This window comes from Oryzias latipes, chromosome 12 (assembly GCF_002234675.1).
Source record: "Oryzias latipes chromosome 12, ASM223467v1".
Taxonomy (NCBI): Eukaryota; Metazoa; Chordata; class Actinopteri; order Beloniformes; family Adrianichthyidae; genus Oryzias; species Oryzias latipes.
This window is the reverse complement of record NC_019870.2, coordinates 26,228,376-26,247,657: the sequence shown is the minus strand read 5'-3', so window position 1 is coordinate 26,247,657 and position 19,282 is coordinate 26,228,376. Positions and strand designations below refer to the sequence as shown.

At 40.4% G+C, this 19,282-nt stretch overlaps 1 protein-coding gene across 1 annotated transcript in view; it reads right to left on the bottom strand.

The window, feature by feature from the left end:
* The window catches only part of LOC105355325 (collagen alpha-1(I) chain), an 84,435-nt gene that overhangs the window by 48,418 nt on the left and 16,735 nt on the right, over nt 1-19,282 (bottom strand). The window contains exons 7-8 of the mRNA XM_023961126.1: nt 6,854-7,504; nt 1,088-1,132 (exon numbers count right to left, since the gene is read on the bottom strand). Coding sequence (XP_023816894.1) covers nt 1,088-1,132; nt 6,854-7,504 — 696 coding nt within the window. The remainder of the gene's footprint in view (nt 1-1,087; nt 1,133-6,853; nt 7,505-19,282) is intronic.

The window sequence follows — 19,282 nt, the reverse complement described above, 5'->3', positions numbered from 1 at the left end:
TGCGGGTTGCTGGAGCCTATCCCAGCTACTATTGGGCAAAGGCGGGGTACACAGGTCACCAGTCTGTCTCGAACTGCCCAATCTCACACATGCACACCTAGGGACATTTTAAAGCAGTGTTTCTCAATTATTTTTTGCTAGCCCCCCCCCCCCCCCAGGAGAAATAAAATGTTTGGCATCCCCCCCCCTACCCCCCCCCCACACACACACACAAATACACTTGCCGTGGTGACATTATATAGGTTAGTATCTATAAATATTGTGTAAGTATACCTAAAATTGTATCTTTCAACATAAACAAAAGAAAAAGCAATATAAATCCACTTTTAACAAATATTAACTTTATTTTGCCACACAGAAACCCTGTTATAGTCTAAAACAGAAAAAAAAAACTTAAAGTGCCTGAAATAAAAAAAATCTGTCAGTCCTTATTTAAACTAGAAACATTTTGACCAACTGAACCATTTGATGCTGAGAAAAATAATTCAATCAATAAATAATATTAAATGTAAATTGATCTGAAACATTAACACAGTTTTCCTGCATTACCTGCTGTCTTTCTGTCAAATACTGACACCAACTAAACGACAGACAGACAAAGAAAAACATTGATGGAAAATAAACACACATCATAAAGATGTCTACAATAGTTAATAAAGAATGACATTATTAGCATGAGCTGAGTCATCTAAAGGCACGTGATGATCCAGGTGTTGCACAACAGCCTGAGCCCACTATCCCTCCCCTCTCCTTCTCACACACGACTGCGTGTGTGAGAAGGAGACAGAAGCAGCTGCAGGGACGGCAGTTCACAGTTCCAGGCTGTTATAAACTCTGTGATACAACAGATAATAGTAAATCAATTGTAGCGCAGATTTTTTTCTAAGCACTGACCCGCTGTCACCGCCGCCCCCCTTTTGCACCCCAAGCAATTACCTATATAACCTGTGCCTAAAACCGCTACTACTAACCAATATTTAGAGGAAAGAAAAGAATACAGTGTTTTCTACAAGCTGCATATCATATGGTATCCATGACAACCCGTTTAGACTCTAGCAGCTCAATGATGGTTAGGAGGATCTGTTACCTTGTCACCTTTAAACCCCGGAGGTCCTGGCTCCCCGGGACAACCCTGTGGAAACAGAAAGTTTTGATAAAGCAGCAAAGAAAAAGAAAAAGGAGAACTATCAGGACAAGATGCACGTCTGAATATAAAATGTTTTTCCTTCTTTTTTAACTGTTACCTTTCAGATGATTCGCATCGAAAGCCATTTCTTTTGGTTCAACAGTTCTGCTTTCACACACACAAAATATGACTGGTTGGAGAAATTATCACCAGAACTAGGAAAGGTGCGAGCTCGAGTCAGAGGAGACTTTTTCTTTACATGAAAATTTTACAGTAGTTGATTTGATTTTCGTGAATTATTTTTTTGTGCTTCTAGCAGAAGAAATGGAGACTCAAGCCTGGCTTCATGGTCCATGCCTGAACAAAGGAGAAGCCACAAAGGCTGCCCCCCTCTCCCCCGCCCATTCACCAAAACATTCTCTTCATTTTAGCTCATGTGTCAGAGTGTCCCCTGTGTGCATTTTGATGTAAAAAAGCAAAATAACCTATCAGCACTTTTAGCTAAAGTAACTTTGATAAATGACTGCCAACGGTGGGTATAATTTTAGAGGCAGAAGGGCGAAACGGAGACATAACAGGTCGGGGTGGGATGATAACCGCATCACCGCATCATACGGTGAAGAGGTCATCACCCCATGTTTTTCTTTTTTAAAGTTCTGCATGTGGTGCGTGATTAGAACTATAATAAACACATTAAACACATTCATCTTTACTGATAATTTACTTTTTCTGCTAGTCCTGTGGTCAGACTAAGTGCTTCTGGGGGAAACCTTTTAATACTGTTCTCCTTCACTCCCTGCGCCTCTCACCTCTTGGGCTAGATGTGCTCCCTCTTCTTACACACACGCGAGCGGTTTCAGCAGCACACACACACCCTCAATTTACAACAGAAGTTTCCGTCTCGCGAGGAAATACTACAGATTTTCTGCGTTCTAATTATTAATTTCCATTGTATTCATTTTCATTACAAGCCGCGTGCGGCCACCCGCCGGAGGATTCTGCGTTGGGGGCGGGGGTCGCAATGCTGCTTTATCACAGCGGTGATCAAAAATCCCACACTGTCACAGCTGTACTAAAGAGCGGTTTAATAAAGATTCAGTCACTGTTTTTCGAAACTTTCATTACTGTTCTCCTTCACTCTGCAACACCAAACATGAAGGCATACTGTTAGATTTCGATGAATATAACTACATGTTTTGTTTGGGAACTATTTTGTGCAGCGCAAAGTTACGTGTCTGCATAAACAAAGGCAGAGCTTCGTGCCCCGTGTTCTTCATGGGTGTCAGGTTTCATGGCTACCAGAAAGGTGACAAAGTGTCGCAATCTCGTTTATTACTGGGCAATATATAATATTCTGGGAAGATGTCTGTACCAGAGGGCACAGGTGCAGCTAGAGAGTGGTCCGCTGCAGAAGAATCAACACGCACCCCCAACACACTTGTGTGCGCTCCTTCCTCTTAGACACGCAGCGCTTTGACACACATACACATATTCTTTCTACAACACCTATATAGTTAGTTTACTAGTTAGTTAGTTAGTTGTCACTGCTATTTGTTAATAAAGAATACTGCGCTGTAATTGTATTCTTTTCCGACGTGGCCGCCGGGGGATTTTGTGTTTGGCGGGGTGCGATTAACCACGACACTGCGCCCCCTCTACTGGTTCATCACCGCGTTGATCAAAAATCTCACACCGTCACAGCTCTAATAACAGGATTGGGTTCAGAATGGCAGGCGCCTAGAAAACAGATGTATTCCTCTTCGCCGCCTGCAATCTTCTTTCAAACAACATTAAATGCTGTAGAGACAGAAAAAATGAACTGCTGGATGTCCTCCATTGCTTTTGTTGTTAGCTTCACCCCCCCTATTCGCGGGAAGGTCCAACTTGGAGTAGAGAGCAGGCCATAGAGTCAAATGAGCTTTAGAGCATTTTTGGTGTGCAAATCAGGTCTAACTTTTTAAAGTGCGTTTATGGTTGTTATTCAGCCTACACTGCCCAATGTGTTAAACAGTGTTTCCCAACCCTGGTTCCTGGGGCACTATGTCCTTCATGTTTGCCATGATGCCCTGCTTATAAACACTTGCTGTGCACAGGCACAAGACTAATAACTAGACCAGGGCTGGCCAACCCTGGTCCTCAACAGCCACAATCCTGCCTGGTTTCCAGCTCTCCTTTACTATCTTTCTGCTGATTGGCTGACTCAAGTGATTCCACATCCTGGTTGACTGAACATACCTGGTTTAGGTTTTTAGCATCAAGCAGTCCAGGGAAAGCTGGAAACCAGGCAGGGCTGAGGCTCTGGAGGACCAGGTGTGGCCACCCCTTAACTAGACTATTAACTCCTTTCTGCGACCCACTTTTTTTATTTGAGGCAACTTTACTCACACTGAGTATTTTGCAAAAGCACTGTCCATTGACAAAAACTAGTCAGATCATGTGTACACATGTGGCTTATCACATAGAAAATTGTAAAGCCTGACTCTTTGATCCAGTCAAGGTGAAACAGCCAGGGTGGTGCGACAGGATGGACTTGTTTAGCATAAGCGAGCAGAAGCTTGGATGAGTCTACTGACAGTGGCAAATGAGAGTCTGGGCCCTAATAAAACAGGGCGTGTCTTGTGTTAGTGATGGATACTCTAAAGCACAGGTCTCAAACTCCAGACCTCGAGGGCCGGTACCCTACATGTTTTCTGCCATTGATGCTCCTTTTTGGTTAAACACACCTGATCCATCAACAGCTTGATACAAGGGAAGACTTGAAGCTGCAAAAACTATGACAGCATCACTTTTGTCTTGACTGACCTATATTTCAGTTGTGTATGTTGCATGAGACAGGTGAAACACTTGCAACAACCATGGGCTATAATGGGTGTAGATATCAAATGGCACTTTTTCCTCATGATCTCTGCAGCCGGCTCCAATCAGGCCCTCCTGGGGTGTTAAACCGTAAATCCAGATGGAAGCACATGTGCTTTGCATGGCCCAACAGTCACCAAAGTAACCTCCACAAGGTTGTGAACTGGATAAGATCACTTTATTCTTCCAAACGCACTTCCAGTCTGAGGTTAGGTCTGCCACACTAAATAAACATTTAACAAAGAGTTCCTCATGCATGCAGCTAATATGTGACAGAAATGATCAAAGAATTGTAGATGAGCAAGTGTCTGAAGCAGCATGACACCGCCCAATTAGATCCAGATGACAGCTGCTGCAGAGCAGAGCTTGTAATTTGTAAAAAAAATTCACAATCATCATGGTTGTTGAGATTCTTCTTCATCCAAGTTGCAGTATTCTGTTCTTCAGAGTAGCTAGACTGAAAAAAACACTTTCTTTGATCATCAGGGTATCTTCTTCAGTTCTAACAAATGTCAACAAACCAGTAATAATTAGAGTGGTCAGCTAACATGAGATCACAGGTTTGGTTCCTACCTTGCCTGCCCATGTGTCAAAGTGTCCTTGGCGAAGACACTGAACTCCACATTATAGGTTGGTGTCTTCAGTGACTGTATGTGTGTGAATGGGGTGAATAGGAGTGTGACTGTGAAGCACTTTGGGCCTTTAAAGAAGGTATTAAAAGGCAATCAAAAGATACGCCAGTGCTTTAAGTGGGCTGGTACTCCCCGGTACTCTTTAAAGTACCACCACTTTTTTTTGTCCACTTAAAGCGCTGGTATTCACAATTTACCATTCTGCTATTTGGTGGGGGTCTTACTGTAGTTTATTGAATGTGTGATGGATGTGAGTGGGGGCCTAGTCTGCTGTGTAAATATGTCAAACAAGATTGAACACAAGAGAAAATGTGCCCCCATACCCCCTCAGCAAGAAAAGGTTTCTTCCATCGCACAAAGATGTCTTCCTCAAGTCCTCTCTTAAGCCATCTGTCCTCTCTGTCCAGAATGTGGCTGTATTGTCTTAAATGAGTGTCTACTGTCCTTCAGTACTGGCCTGATGTTGTGATTCTTCTGTGATGTCATCCAGGGGGGTGGTCGTTGACTATTCAGGTGGGGTTTCTACTCCGAGTTGGACCTTCCCGCGTATAGGGGGGGTGAAGCTAACAACAAAAGCAATGGAGGACATCCAGCAGTTCATGTTTTCTGTATTTACAGCATTTAATGTTGTTTGAAAGAAGATTGCAGGCGGCGAAGAGGAAAACATCTGTTTTCTAGGCGCTTTCTTTTGACCTTCAGCCAATCAACAGGTTTTAACAGTAGCTCGGCCCTAACCACACCATTCCATTTTCTATCGATCTACAACCAATTGGGACCCAAAAATGGTACGATTCGGTCTGGCTTTATGAGTCCATTTTATAATGGAAACGCTAAAAATACTAGACTGGATCAGATTGTACAGCTCAATGGAAACGAGGGAAAAGAAGAGAAACCGAACTATACACCTCTCCTCTTTTATTCAATCTAGCCTCCTCACAGGGTCATTGGAAATGGTTGCGCTTGAGTTTTTGGTCTTCTTTGGATTTAAATGAAAGGGCAGCATGGTTAAAAAGCAGACACATTTTGTCTGAAGCCTCCCCTTCTGCTGAGGGGAGGGTTTTTACTTGTACATGTAGTACCTCTCTGACCCTTCTATCGAAACATCTGTCTTCTCTGACAAGAATCTGTGCATTTTGATTTTCAAATGAATGTCCCTCGTCTTTTATGTGGGATTAGACACCTGAAATTGGTACGAAAGTGTTGTTTATTCTGTGCTGGTTCATCCTCTTGTGCATTGGCTGTTTTGTTTCTCTAATTTACAGCTTTGAACAGTCTTCACTGAACTGGACTGAATTTCATTACTTTGTTTTTCTTGGTGTTATTTGGGGTGAACTCGCTTCTACTTTTGTGCATTGGTCGGTTGGAAATGGGCTTGTATTTGATAAGTTGGCCAAAATGTTCTCAGGTTTTCAGAAAAACTGGTGATGTATGAAATAACAATGTTCTTGTTTTGGTCTTTGGAGCCTTTCTCTGTATCCTTCCAATATGAGATGATGTCTTGCTAAAGATCTATTTAGAATAATCACAGGTTTTCAGAGTTTACATTAAATGGACCTCTTCCTTTTTTCTGCTTCCAGTGAGGCTTCCTACGTGTCAAAGTTATTTAAAGGTTGAAACCTGTGTTTGAATCTGGATGTGTTTAAGATCACCAAGCACGCTCGTAGAAAAGTGATATGATTGCTTTTTTCTTGTATAGATATGGTGTTGAATCACCAACAAAAGCCCCCACCTCTGGGCCACTCTAAGACTCCCACCAAGTAACAGGACATTAGCTGCTCATTCTAATAATCACTGGGTTGTTGAAATTTGCATCTTCTCACATGAGTTATTTCATTTTTTGACATATATATATATATATATATATATATATATATATATATATATATATATATATATATATATATATATATATATATATATATATATATATATATATATATATAGTAAGTCAGCACAAAAATAACCAGAATTCTTTTATCAACAGTTAGAATGCTCATGTTGTCTTCATTCACAATGATCACTTGTAATCCCACATTCATCTGCAGATTAATGTGATGCCAAAACTGAGTTTGAGGCTTTAGCTTGTCTGTCAAAGAATCCCAAACACCTTGGTTATCTATGAGGGAGAAAAATGATCCCAGCTCTGGTTACTAAAAAAAATACACCCAGTCACCCCTGGATGGCAGCAGCATCTGCACAATGACAAAGGAAAAACAAGAGGAAAAACAAAGCCACTCACCTCTAAACCCGGGGGACCCATTCTGCCAGGTGGCCCTCTTTGAAGCCTGTACTTTTTCCCATCTGAGCCGATGGCCAGATCACCTTCTTTGGACACTATAGTTATAGTCCCAGAATGCCCCTGGTCTGGTTGTTTTCCTTTTCCTATATGCTTGATTCTTTGGTCAAAAGGCATGGTGGTCTGCACAGGTATAATGATCTTGGTAGGTGCTGAGGTAAAAGTTTTTGTCTCCTCTGTTTCTTCTAAGTTGTTGGAATCTTTGGATGTTCTGGGACTTGTTGGGGTGTTGGGAAGTGGAGAAACCCCAGCTGAAGGTTTTTTAGGGGTATTTCCAATGTCCAAGTCGATTATTTCATCTGAAGGTTTTTTGGGGAACTGCAGGGAAGTTCTCCCACTAGAATCTGTCTTTTTCTCTGTTGTGACATTGTCCTCAAACTTTTTCGGTATTTTGTCAATTTTTCCTTTCTGTCGTCCCTCAAGTCCATTTTTAAAAGGTTTCCATTGAGGGTTCACATATCCACCATTTTGGAAGACAGGATCCAACAAGTCGATGTCCTCGTCCACCACAAAGACATCTCCACGTCCAGCTGAGCCTTTTCGGTCGGGTCTGGAGGGTATGGTGCCATCGCCCCGGAGTCGTAGGAATGCAGCCTGTAGAGAGAGATAACAAAGTCAGACTTCTGAAAGGTTTATTCCCTGGTTTTTGTTTTCTTCTAAGAGGAATGGTGAACTAGATTGTTGCCACTCGGATAAACAAAGCTTTGTCTCCAGCTCATCTCACTGATAAGTGCATACACCTACACCTTCTTGCCATAAAACAGCAGAGAAGCACTCCAGTGCAAACAAACTCAAAACCCCATTGGTATGAGCTCTGAATACTGAAGTCTATATTAAATAGCTGCTCATTTGATTTATCTTGTGTTTAACTTAACCTCAGTGAAAATTGTGTTTTTGGTGTTTTAACGTGCTCTTGTAGCATCTCCACCTTCCACCAGTCACACCAAGGAGGAAATGATGACAAATTAACAGAGAAGAGGAAATATAATTCCCGGAGTCCTGCGAATGCCCAGATGTGAAAGCTTCTGTCAGGGAGAAAAAACACGTTTTTAGTGTTTTTAACATGTTCTTTAGCATTTTTTTGTCTCATGATGGAGGACATACAGTGGGGCAAAATAGTATTTGGTGAGCCACCAGTTGTTCAAGTTCTACCACCTAAAAAGATGAGAGAGGCCTGTAATTGTCATCATAGGTATACCTCAACTATGAGAGACAACACAAGAAAAATTGATCCCAAAAAATCTAATTGTCTGATTTTTAAAGAATTTGGTGGAAATGGGCACTCAATTTTGAAATTATACTATAGATTCATACAGTATGTCAGTGCAACCAACTCTCATGGATTAGTTGTGAAACTCAAGCATTTGATTGATCTCTTACGTTTTCACGCCACACCTCTATTTCTCACTTACCCACCAAAATACACTTTTTTTAAATGAATGAATCTGCTGAAGCTGAAGAAACACTCGTAGGATCCCGTGCTTTAATTACATGTTCCCAAAACTACACTTGACCCGTATAAAGTGACTTCTTTTGTCTGAGTCTCACTCCAACCTTTTATGAAAAGTTGGCAGCCCTCAGCATGTAGTAAATAGTGAACAGATTTGAATATGACCCAAGTTCATCCCCCAGGGGGCAAGGCTCAGGGTCACCAAGGTTAACAATCAGCAGGAAGGTTTGAAGTCCTACGAACGGTGACCGTGTCTATCTCTTGAACTAAAGCAGGAAGTTGGCTCCAAAGAAGAGGAGCCAGATAGCTAAAGGCTCCGCCTCCATTATAGTTTAGGGAGTTCTGAAACCACCAGGAATCCTATAGACTGAGAATAAAGTGATCTGTTCAGAAAATAATAATTATGAACCCTGACATAAAGTTAAAACCCTATTGTGCAAATTTTACCAGTTGGTAAATACATTTTTAAATCAGAAGACATTTTTATATTCATAATTTTCATTCATAATTTTTCAAATGGTCAACAAACATTTTAGTTTTTTTTTGTTTTGTATCTCAATCTGGTGCTTTTAATAAAAGAATGGTTGGTCTTTTTAGCAAACCTTGCCTCCCAAATGAGCATATGATTCTGTCATCCTCTACTGCATGACAATAAAGCTACACGCCTCCCATCCTTCACCCAAGGTTACTTCCTTCAGAAATGCACGTTGTCCTATGCTTGTCGGTTCTTGTTGCACAGACTTTACAAAGAACTTGAGAAGTTAAAGCTCTGTTCATTGAAATTTACTTTACAATGAAATATAATTTACACAGTGACTCATCTTGCTACACAACCCGCACAAAGATTTCACAGTTCAGCATTAAAATGACTTGCAATTCTTCAAAGTTATTTCAAATGGAAGCTGGTATATGTTCTGGAACTGTTGTTGCTGTATTTGTTTTCAGTCACTTCAGCGCCACCTGTCGCTTTCAAGCAAACACACGTCTTTGTGCAGCATCCAGAGGTGACTGCAAACACTCCAGAACCAGTAGTTCCCCCCTACAGACGACAAAGCAGCAACATGTTGGGCCTCAGGGACTGCTGGCTTAGCGAGAGGCCTCTCAGGGGAGGGGACCAGAGAGCCATACATTCAGTTTGATGCTGCTGCAGAGCACTTCAGTGGATGTGTAGCATATGGTAAACAGGACAATGGGGAGCCAAAAGGCAGGAAGAAAAGATGGATTTTTTGTTTATTATTGCAAAGAAGAGCTTCAATTTTATCCTGCATGAATTATGTATATATATATTTAAAGGAACTTAAAGCTGATTTAAAAAAATAAATAATCCATTTTAACATAAGTTATTATTTATTGTTTAGAATCAATCAAATCAGGAAGAAAAATAAAATTTGTGAAAATTCTGATATTTCCAAGTCTTCAAATAAAAAAGCAATAAAAAAAAATGTTTTTATGTGTAATACCTGAAAATGTCATTTTGATCAAATAGTTCCTTTTTATTTCACCATATTTATACATTTCAAGGACAGTGCATGTTTTTAAATAAACATATCTGTATCCATGCCAGAATTAACCAGATAGCTTTTTTATTATCTGTGGTCCCTCAAAGGGTCTTTTGCAGTGGCGGTTCTACCCTGAATTACTCCCCGGGCGAGACCCTCCTCTGGCGCCCCCCCAATAGAGTCACTTTGTCCATTTATTGTAACTGAAAATACAGTTAGGAAATATTTAATCAAACGCAAATAATCTGAAATAAATATTATAAACTACAAATCACACTAATAATACACTAGAATAAATGTAACTGCAGCACTAAGAACAGAAACACTAACTAAAACCTAACCTTTGTGGCCTTCCTGATGCAAGCTTGTCAATAACGTCATCATATGAAATCTGCTCCCCCCCTGAATGATTGATACTAACAACAGCAGGTTAGTGAGTTGCTCCTGAGACATTGGTGATCTCAGGTATGACTTGATCAACTGGAGTTTTGAAAAGCTAACAGCAGCAGCAGCAGCAGCAGCAGCATGCTACCATCACAGCTTATTTAACATTATGAACTAATATACAACAATAAAACACAACAAAAACTTTGTGTTACAGCAGAGCAGACAGACACACGAATCATAACTAATGTTACAAGTTGAGGCAGAGCAAACATTTAAGAAGAATATCTTAAAAATGACGTTATTTGCAATATTTGGGCCTACTTCAGTTTTTGTCATGATAGACCAAACAAGAGATTTTTCCTCTGCAACGTTGTTGTTGTTGTAGGGCAGGTAGCATTCGAATTTAGAAAACGTGCATCTAGCTATGCGATAATAACCTTTTCTTTGTCTCTTTTCTCCTCTTCTTCTCTTTTCTTTCTAAATTGGGCACCAGCTTTGACCTTTTTTCTCCATATTTCAGATGTTTTTGCATTTAGCATAAATGTCCTGACATGGGTATCAAGTCTGTCGACTAAACCAACTGACATCTAAGTGAATAATTTTTTTTGTTTTCCCATTTTTTATTTGGGCATTTCACACAAAAATAACCAAAAAAGCATGATTTTTTTTTATACCTTTTTTATACCCAAACTCTGTGATATAAGTAAACCAATAGTGGTGCATAAAGTATTTTAGAAGAGCTGAGCCGCTGGCGCCGCCCCTCCGTCATTTTTCCGCCCCGGGCGATCGCCCGTATGGCCCGTGCCTAAAACCGCTACTGGTCTTTTGTAACCCAAAATGGGAAAAAAAAGAAAAAGAAACAAGTGGGGGAAAAAGTAAAGGTGATTATTATGTTATTTTCTTGTATTTTAGCTGAAAAGAATCCAGCAAATAGATCGTAATGTTTTACTGGACAGGAAAACAACAGTCTTTATGCTTCTTGGGACTTAATATCATTCACAGTAAAAGGTTTTGGCACAAACCTGAAATAAAAACAATCAGCTCTAGACACCAGCGTGCAGATGTTGCTTAAGGTGACCAGCTGTTTTCTGCATGAAATTGTTTCTCTCAGCTCAAACCCAGTGAGGAAACCCGTCTAACAACAGCATTCTGTGAAAGGATTACATTTAGCTAAAAATCTGAGTAAAGGAAGACCGTTTCCTCATGAATGCAGCTCAGTTCTGGTTCCGTTCGGGAATTACTACATGTCTGTTCAGAATTAGATCTTAAAATAACTCCCCTCCGGTATTCAACCCTCCGTCTCTCGCTGCTGGTCAGGATACAAGACAGAGCTTTTCTAAACAAACTCAAATCCAGCAGAAATTAATAAACTGTTATGGCACTTTATTTATTATAAACGATATTAGAAACATCTGGAAGTGGACTTAAACAACCTGACAGGGCAGACTGCAAATGTAGATGCAGAAATTAGACTCAAAGTTATCTTTATTTCTAAAGATCAGAACGACAGCATAGAGCTGATTGGTGAGTCCTGCAGCTTCTCTGCCCAAAATAAAGACCATGACAGAACCCCGGAGTCGGCATGCTTGGGTATAACCTTGAAGAGGGTCGGGCTGCAGAAAGTTGGTTGGGGCAAGAGAAAATTGGGTCACAGAGTTGTGAGGACAGTAAGAAGAAGTCCGTGTATCTTCAGATGTTCAATGCACCTCATACGTAAGAGCCAAACGCTGTGTGTTTGACATAGGGCCAGATTTTAAACAATTACCTCTTCCAGTTTGGGAAAGCACTGGCTTGAATGAAAATCATTTTAAGATCATATTTCACCTTAATACAGTTTAGGCACCAAAACAACCTTTCCAAAGAAAAAAAAAGACTGGTTTCATGATTTAACTTTAAAAATTTTTAAGGCAGACATCAGTTGAACTTGCTTAAACCCCACCATAATTGTATGATTGAACATTTTACATCAACAACAGATTATTTTAATGTGCATTCCATTCATCAGGTCTAGAACATATCTGAGTTTGCATTCTGCATGTGCTGTGAAGCCCGGAGACGAGCAGGAGAACCAACACACGGCTGCAAGCCAAAACAAAAGCCCTTTCTCCTTCTCTTGTTCTGGGCTGCATCCAAGCAGCCGGTCTTAGCAGATAAAGCGACACCGGATCCTCTCAGGTCAACACTTCCCGTCTCCTTATCTCTGCTCCTGTCTGCCAGATATTCATTCAAACAGGAGCTTGGTCCATGCTTAGAAAATAATACGTGAAATGCTGAGTAGCCAGTCATCAATGCTGCATTAGGAGTGATCATCCTAGCACTCAGTTGTCATTAAAAACTCTGATTTTGGGCAGTGGTGTGACAAACGGTGCACTTCTTCAAGGAACTCACAAAGCAAATTTTCCCAGCAAAAAAATTCAGCTCAAAAGTGAAAAAGAACAAACGTATGGAAATGTTAGAGTTCTTTGGGGCGGCAGTGCATCAGGTGATAGATAGAGCAGGTCGTCCAATGACCGAAGGGTCAGCGGTTTGATCCCTGCTCCCCTCAGTCAAATGGCGTCGTGTCCTTGGGCAAGACAGTTCACCCTCCCTGCCTCCAGTGCGGCTCCACTGGTGTGTGAATGTGTATGAATGTCCTGGTGATGGTCAGAAAGGCAGTGGGCGCAAATTGGCCACCACGCCTCTGTCAGTCTGGCCCAGGGCAGCTGTGGCTTCATCCGTATTGACCATCACCCAGAATGAATGAAGAGGGAATGAATAATGGACACATTGTAAGCTCTTTGAGCACCAAGGAAAAGTGCAGATAAATCTAATCCCTTATTATTATTATCTTTCCTGAAACTAATTTAAGATGAGAAACACAAACTGGACCCCTAAAGTGGTGCAAAGGTCAAGCATGGCACACTGAGGGAGTATTGAGTGTTTGTCCATAAACTGGAGGTCAACCTGGAAGAACCAAATGTTATAGTTTTTCAGATGACCACTGGAAGCTGGTTGCAGAAGAGTATTTTCACACCATGCATACATACATGCATGCATGCATACATGCATACATACATATATATATATATACACACACATATATATATATACACACACACATATATATATATATATATATATATATATATATATATATATATATATATATATATATATATATATATATATATATATTTATATATATATATATATACATACATATATATATATATACACATATAAATATATATATGTTGCCTTGCTTCCAAGTCCACTGGAAAGTTGCACAAGCCAGTAATTTTTGAAGACTGAAGGGAATAAACCTACAGGAGCTATGCTAAAGCCAACACGCTAACGACCGACCGGTACAGAATCAAAGATGAGCAGGTCAATTAATTTACCATTGGCTAATGAATCTGTCAATCAAACTTATCAGCAAAGCGGCATGCTCACTTTCAGCCAATTGAATGGCCTCTTAGACTTTCTCTAAGCTTTCACACAGGTGACAAAAAAAGCCCCGCCCATCCTAAATCCTAACCATTTTGCACAATCTTCACTGTTTTATTTTTTCATTCATCCTCTCTCGTTTAGAGTGACTCAGGTCAGCTGGGACTCTCCAAAGCTTTCAATTTACAGTCTTTTTATTAGTTTAGATTCTAATTTAACAAGCAGAAGTGCAAAAGACCAAACAATCAGCAACTGATGCCAAAAACAAAACACAAAGTTACATAAAAATGCGCAGAGGGGATTCATCACAAATGATGAAGTTGTTGGGTTCTAGAAAATCCACAGTTTTTCTTCAAGTTTCAGACTTCCATGCCTGCGGCATCTGCTGCCTTAACAAGCAGGAACTGGATTTTTCTGATCCATCATGCTCTCTTGTTTGATTGCTCTCTCAGTAACAGGATCATTGTTTGGAAACGCCGTTGAGTAAATGTACATATCTAGATTGGTTTCATTGGACCTTTGTAAGCATTTCTCATGATTGCTGATATAAAATAAAAGGCCTTAAACTTCTTTTGGGCTCTGAAGAAAGGCAGGATAAAGGGTCAGATTATGACAGGTGCACCTGGTCTTGATTAATGGTTATGGTTAATCAGAGCAGCGTTTGTCAGCACGAGAACCCTCAGGCGTTTTCCTTTCATGTGAAGATCTTCTGTTACCTGAAGACGCCCGACAAAGGGGCTACAGGCTACGGCGCTCTCATCAACACACGTGCACGCGCACAAACAATGAAAGTGCTCCTAAAAAGAGCCAATCAGACCACAAGGACTGTAAATCTTACTGAGACACAGGCATGCATGCAGGCTGGCTGGGTCTTGCCCAGAAACAGTTTGATCTGGAAAACTTCAGGATGACACATTTCTGATGTTTCAGGACTCATGAAGACAGACGTCTACTGCTTATGTGAGAAGATGCAATAAACACAGAAACCAGATGTAAACAACAGAGGGAGCTGTTTGAAGTCTGGGCATGTCTGCACTGCTGTAGGTGATGAAATAAAGCAGAACTCACTGTTTGACACACCGGCGATCGTACATATGAACATGCGAGTGTTCACATGCATCCAAGTGAATCAAAGGTGGCATCAGGCTTATTGTGTTTGGGGGATTTTTATTATCCTGGAGCACTCATTTCAAAATAAAAGCACCTGGCAAACTGATTGTGGACTTCTCAGGATGTGCAATGAGACCATGAAGGGTTTAAGGGAGGGGCAGAGGGCCCCTTAGCTCTGCGTGCTGCGTTTACCTGCAGGAGCCAAACGTCTAACCTCTGTTCGCTGGATAAAAAGGTTACTTGAAAACGAAACAAGAAATGATTTAATTTCCTGATATTTCAGGGAAAACTCTGCAATGTTACAGTAGGGAAACAGAATCAAGTTATGCCTCTGGTTTGCCGTGACTGAGATTTAATAATGAAAACCCTGGAGAGCAAATTATGACGGAAACTGAAGCACAGGAGGCATCTTAAGGTTAAAATGTTTTTTTTTAAAGCATATAAAGTGGTAGAGTTAACAAATCTGCTGCTGAAAAGGCAAAGCAAATGTCCCGTTCAGATAAAGGTGAGTGCTACCTCAGAAATTATGAAGGCATATTTCTGAAATGTAGACTCGACATTTCATTAGAGAAGCAAGTTTGTCACTAAATGTTCATGGATCTTTCCTGCGTCTCCCACTGCTAACATCTTCATTTGTCTCTGCGTCTCCCTTAAAGTTATGTGTGATAGTAGCACACAAACACAAGGTCCCTATTAGAAAAGGAGAGTGAAAAAAGAAGGGTGGTGTGTTTGTGGAAACTACAGAGGAATAAAGCTGATGAGTCACAATAAAGGTATGAAGACTAGCAGAAGGTAGACTGAGATCAGAAGTGAACATTTGTGAGCAAAAGTGTGGATAAAGAGAACCACGGATGCAATATTTGAGGATTCTTCTGGAGAAGAACGGAGAAGGTCAGAAGGATCTGCATTGTGTCTTTGTAGATCTAGAGGAAATCTACGACAGGATCCAGAGAGAGGAGCTGTGGTTTGGATGAGGAAGTCTGGAGAACATAAGGGACAGTACACCCTAAAAATGGAAGCCAAAGATTAAAATTAGAACAATATTATATCAGTCTCTAAGAATAAAATATAAAGGCTGAATTGGTTCATATGAAAATATCTTAAAAATGTTTTGTTTTGTTTCCTGATTAAGGAGAATGTGTTACTATGAAACATTGTTTTACAGTGTTGTTGATGTTCTTCAAAGCGTATTGTCTTTGTCAGTTTGTGCAGTTTGATAGTCACACACACACAGACACACATGTCTAAGTCACAGATGCTGATTAACACACATGTAATATGAAAGTCCAGCCCTTCTGTTCTTTTTTCACACTTCTTGAGAACTTGCCTTAAAATGTTCATACGTGAGACAAACATCCATGTCTGCCCTCTGCAGGTGAACATCTTATTCTCATTTTACAAATGAATTCTATGCCAAACATTTCTGAAAAGAGAACTTTACTGGTGGGGAAGACCAGGACAAGGGGAGAGGGGATAGGAGGTCATCACAATTTAAAACCAAGTTCACCAATCAGAAAGCCAAAACGGTTTCTTGGAACATCAATCAGCCAATCAAAAATGAGAAGAGATCTACAATCAAGACAAGACAAGATTGATGAAAATATGAAAAAAAAACTGTGGTTTATGGTTTTTAAGAAAGAATGTGAATTTTATTTAAAATGTTTGAAAAAATGGTTGCCTAATAAATAAATATGTACTCAATACTTTTCTAATCCATTGTAAGATAGCAACTTCTAAATAATCGAGCAGTAACAAATAGGTTAAATCAATAGTATCCAAAGTCTAAGTCAGGGATCTCTGCAGAAATCTATAAACAGAGCGATCTATTTTTCTTTTAGGGTAATTATTTTTCAGTTTTTTTGGAGCCTAGATTTGGCTAAAACCTTTAGTTACTACTTCAATTTATATATAGTAATTTATAAAATTATATTAATATAAACAGGAACTTAAACACTCTTTGAAAAAACTGGACTTCTATTATGAAATGAAAAAAGAACAAGATAAACTCGCCTTTACATGCAAATCAATGCTGTGTTTTTTTTTATTTCTTCCTTTTTTCTTTCATAGCAGTTTTTGGTGCTCCATTTTCAATTGACTCTCACTTTGGACTGGCTGATTGAGGTCCTCCTCTGGTTACATGATCAATCAGCACGTCTGGTCCCTCTCCCGTCAAAGCCCCTTGATCTCCTCATTGGTTAATAGTGCTTGAAATGATTTGTTTTTTCTTGGTCATACAGCTTCAGAGGGCATCCTTGTGAATGCCTATCGACAGAGTTTGGGCAGCAAGTATGCTGCACTAATGGACGTTTTTCTCTCACAAATTCTGAAGCTGTTTGCTTGGGGAATATAAAATAAGAAAGCATGTGTGGCTTTCAAATGAAATCCGTGCAATTCAGCATCTGTGCTGAGTCACATGCAAAATCCCAGGTGTGTGGCTTTAACATTACATGTGGCTGACACAGACGCACACCTCCCAGCAACAGCTTTTCCTCCATTAGATCCAGCTTCATGCTGGACAGAGCTCCTCCAACATTGTACAGAAGTAGCTGCTGTTCCTGTTCATGTGAGCACAACTGTTACTCCAATTCCTAGACGTTACCCTCTTAAGCAGTTTCTATTACAAAAGTGGAGTTAATGATAAATGGTGGAACTCACTATAATGTGAGGCGCCACGGTCCACTGTAAAATTGTGAATGTGGTTAGGGTTAGGGTGAGCTCTGGACATTAAATTTAAAGATAAATGAAGTCTGTTGATCCTGATGTAAAAACATCTCAAGTTGATTCAAAATTGTTTGGATATTTGCAATTTGCAATAAGTTATCCAACACTACAACACTATTTTAAACTCAAAAGTAGGAGAGACTTGGTATTTTATCTCCTGTCAAAGGCAGAGGTTTAAATATCAATCCGTCAATGGAAATGTCCGCTAAAATCCAGTACTGTGCATCCTGAATTATGTTTATGTAATCTTCCTTTACCTAATCTAAAATTAGGGTTCATGACACCTCAGTAAAGATGTGTCCTTTGACTGTGAACAGAATTTAAAGTTGTTGTTTTTTTTTAATCCAACCAGCTTCTTTTTTTAAACCAGAGCAAAAGTTTTTTTTTTTTTTCATTTTGCAGTCATTTAACAAAGTTCACCTGAAAAGTTTTCCCTTCTACTTTCTTACTGATTAATTAGGTTGATTGATTAATTAGGATGATGACGATGCACACAACTGACGTTCAGCAGCATCACTACAGAAGTGCTGAGCTTTTTAAGTTTGTGTGAAAAGTTTTTCAAACCAAATGGACTGAATTTTGACGCCAGATGTTTAAAGACTGAGGCACTGCATGACAGAAAGAGTTAAAGGAAGCAAACCTATCCTGTGTTTCTATAGTATCTGTGCCGCATGCAGCACACATTACCTGTTCATGCTGTTGTCTTTCGCCTCGAACATGCAGGCCCTTTAAATCCAGCAGCAGGCAGCCCAGCAGAAGAGACCGTCCCACATGGCAGAACATGACTGCAGGAGACACAGCCGGTCTGTGCTCTGCTGCTCTGCTCAGGCAGGAGTCTGATCAGGCTGACACACCCACACACCTAAAGCCCCCCCAGAACGCACTCCAGAGCAGACAAAACCCAAACCCGTGAGCTCTCAGCCAGGCAACCCCAGCAAAGCTGTGTTCCAGAACAAGCTTTAAATAAAAACACATTCTGCTCTCGCATACATGCATCACTCTGCAAAAGGCTGATCTCCAAAATGTCCCAAATCACTGTCAGCCAGGGAACTTCCGATCACCCCCCCAAAAAAACAACGATTTCAACTGTTGATGAGGAAATGGAGAACGTCTCCAAACAGATGAGGTAAGGGAATCCCTGCTGTCTCCATGTATGGAAGGAGTTTGATGGGAGTTGGGAAAGCTCCAAAGATTCAGTGAAATAACCACAGCTGAAGGAATGAAGGTCCCCACAGACTCTCTGTGGCTGATTTTATCATCTAGTCAGACAAGAGACCTTCTCACTCCTCACAGTGGGAGCTGCTCATCCCAAGAAGCATTGCGTCACGTCTATCACGAACAAAAGGTTTGGAGCATAAACAACGATATGAGTAAACAAGTTCAGTGAGGTTGATCTGGGGGTAATAGAACCTCAGAAAGCGCTTTATACTTTCAGAGTCGATGTGCTGAGTTTGAATTTATAGGTTTTCTTCATGTCTGCCCCCATGCAGGCTCCTTTTTGAGAAATCTGCTGTGCCGCTCACTGAACTGCAGAGGCAGATTTTGGAACGTTTGTAATTTACTGATGTTTCATCAGCAAACAGTCGACCACATCTGCTCCATTTCTAATACCCCAGCTTTCAACCAAATGATTACATGCCGAAACAACTCATGCTGACAAAATGCTTCTTATCCTGACAAGAGCTTCATAGGTCTACCCAGACCCCCCCCCACACCCAAAATTCTGATTTCAGGGGGGTCCTTTCGTGCTTTAATTAGTTCACTATGGAAGAGTATCCA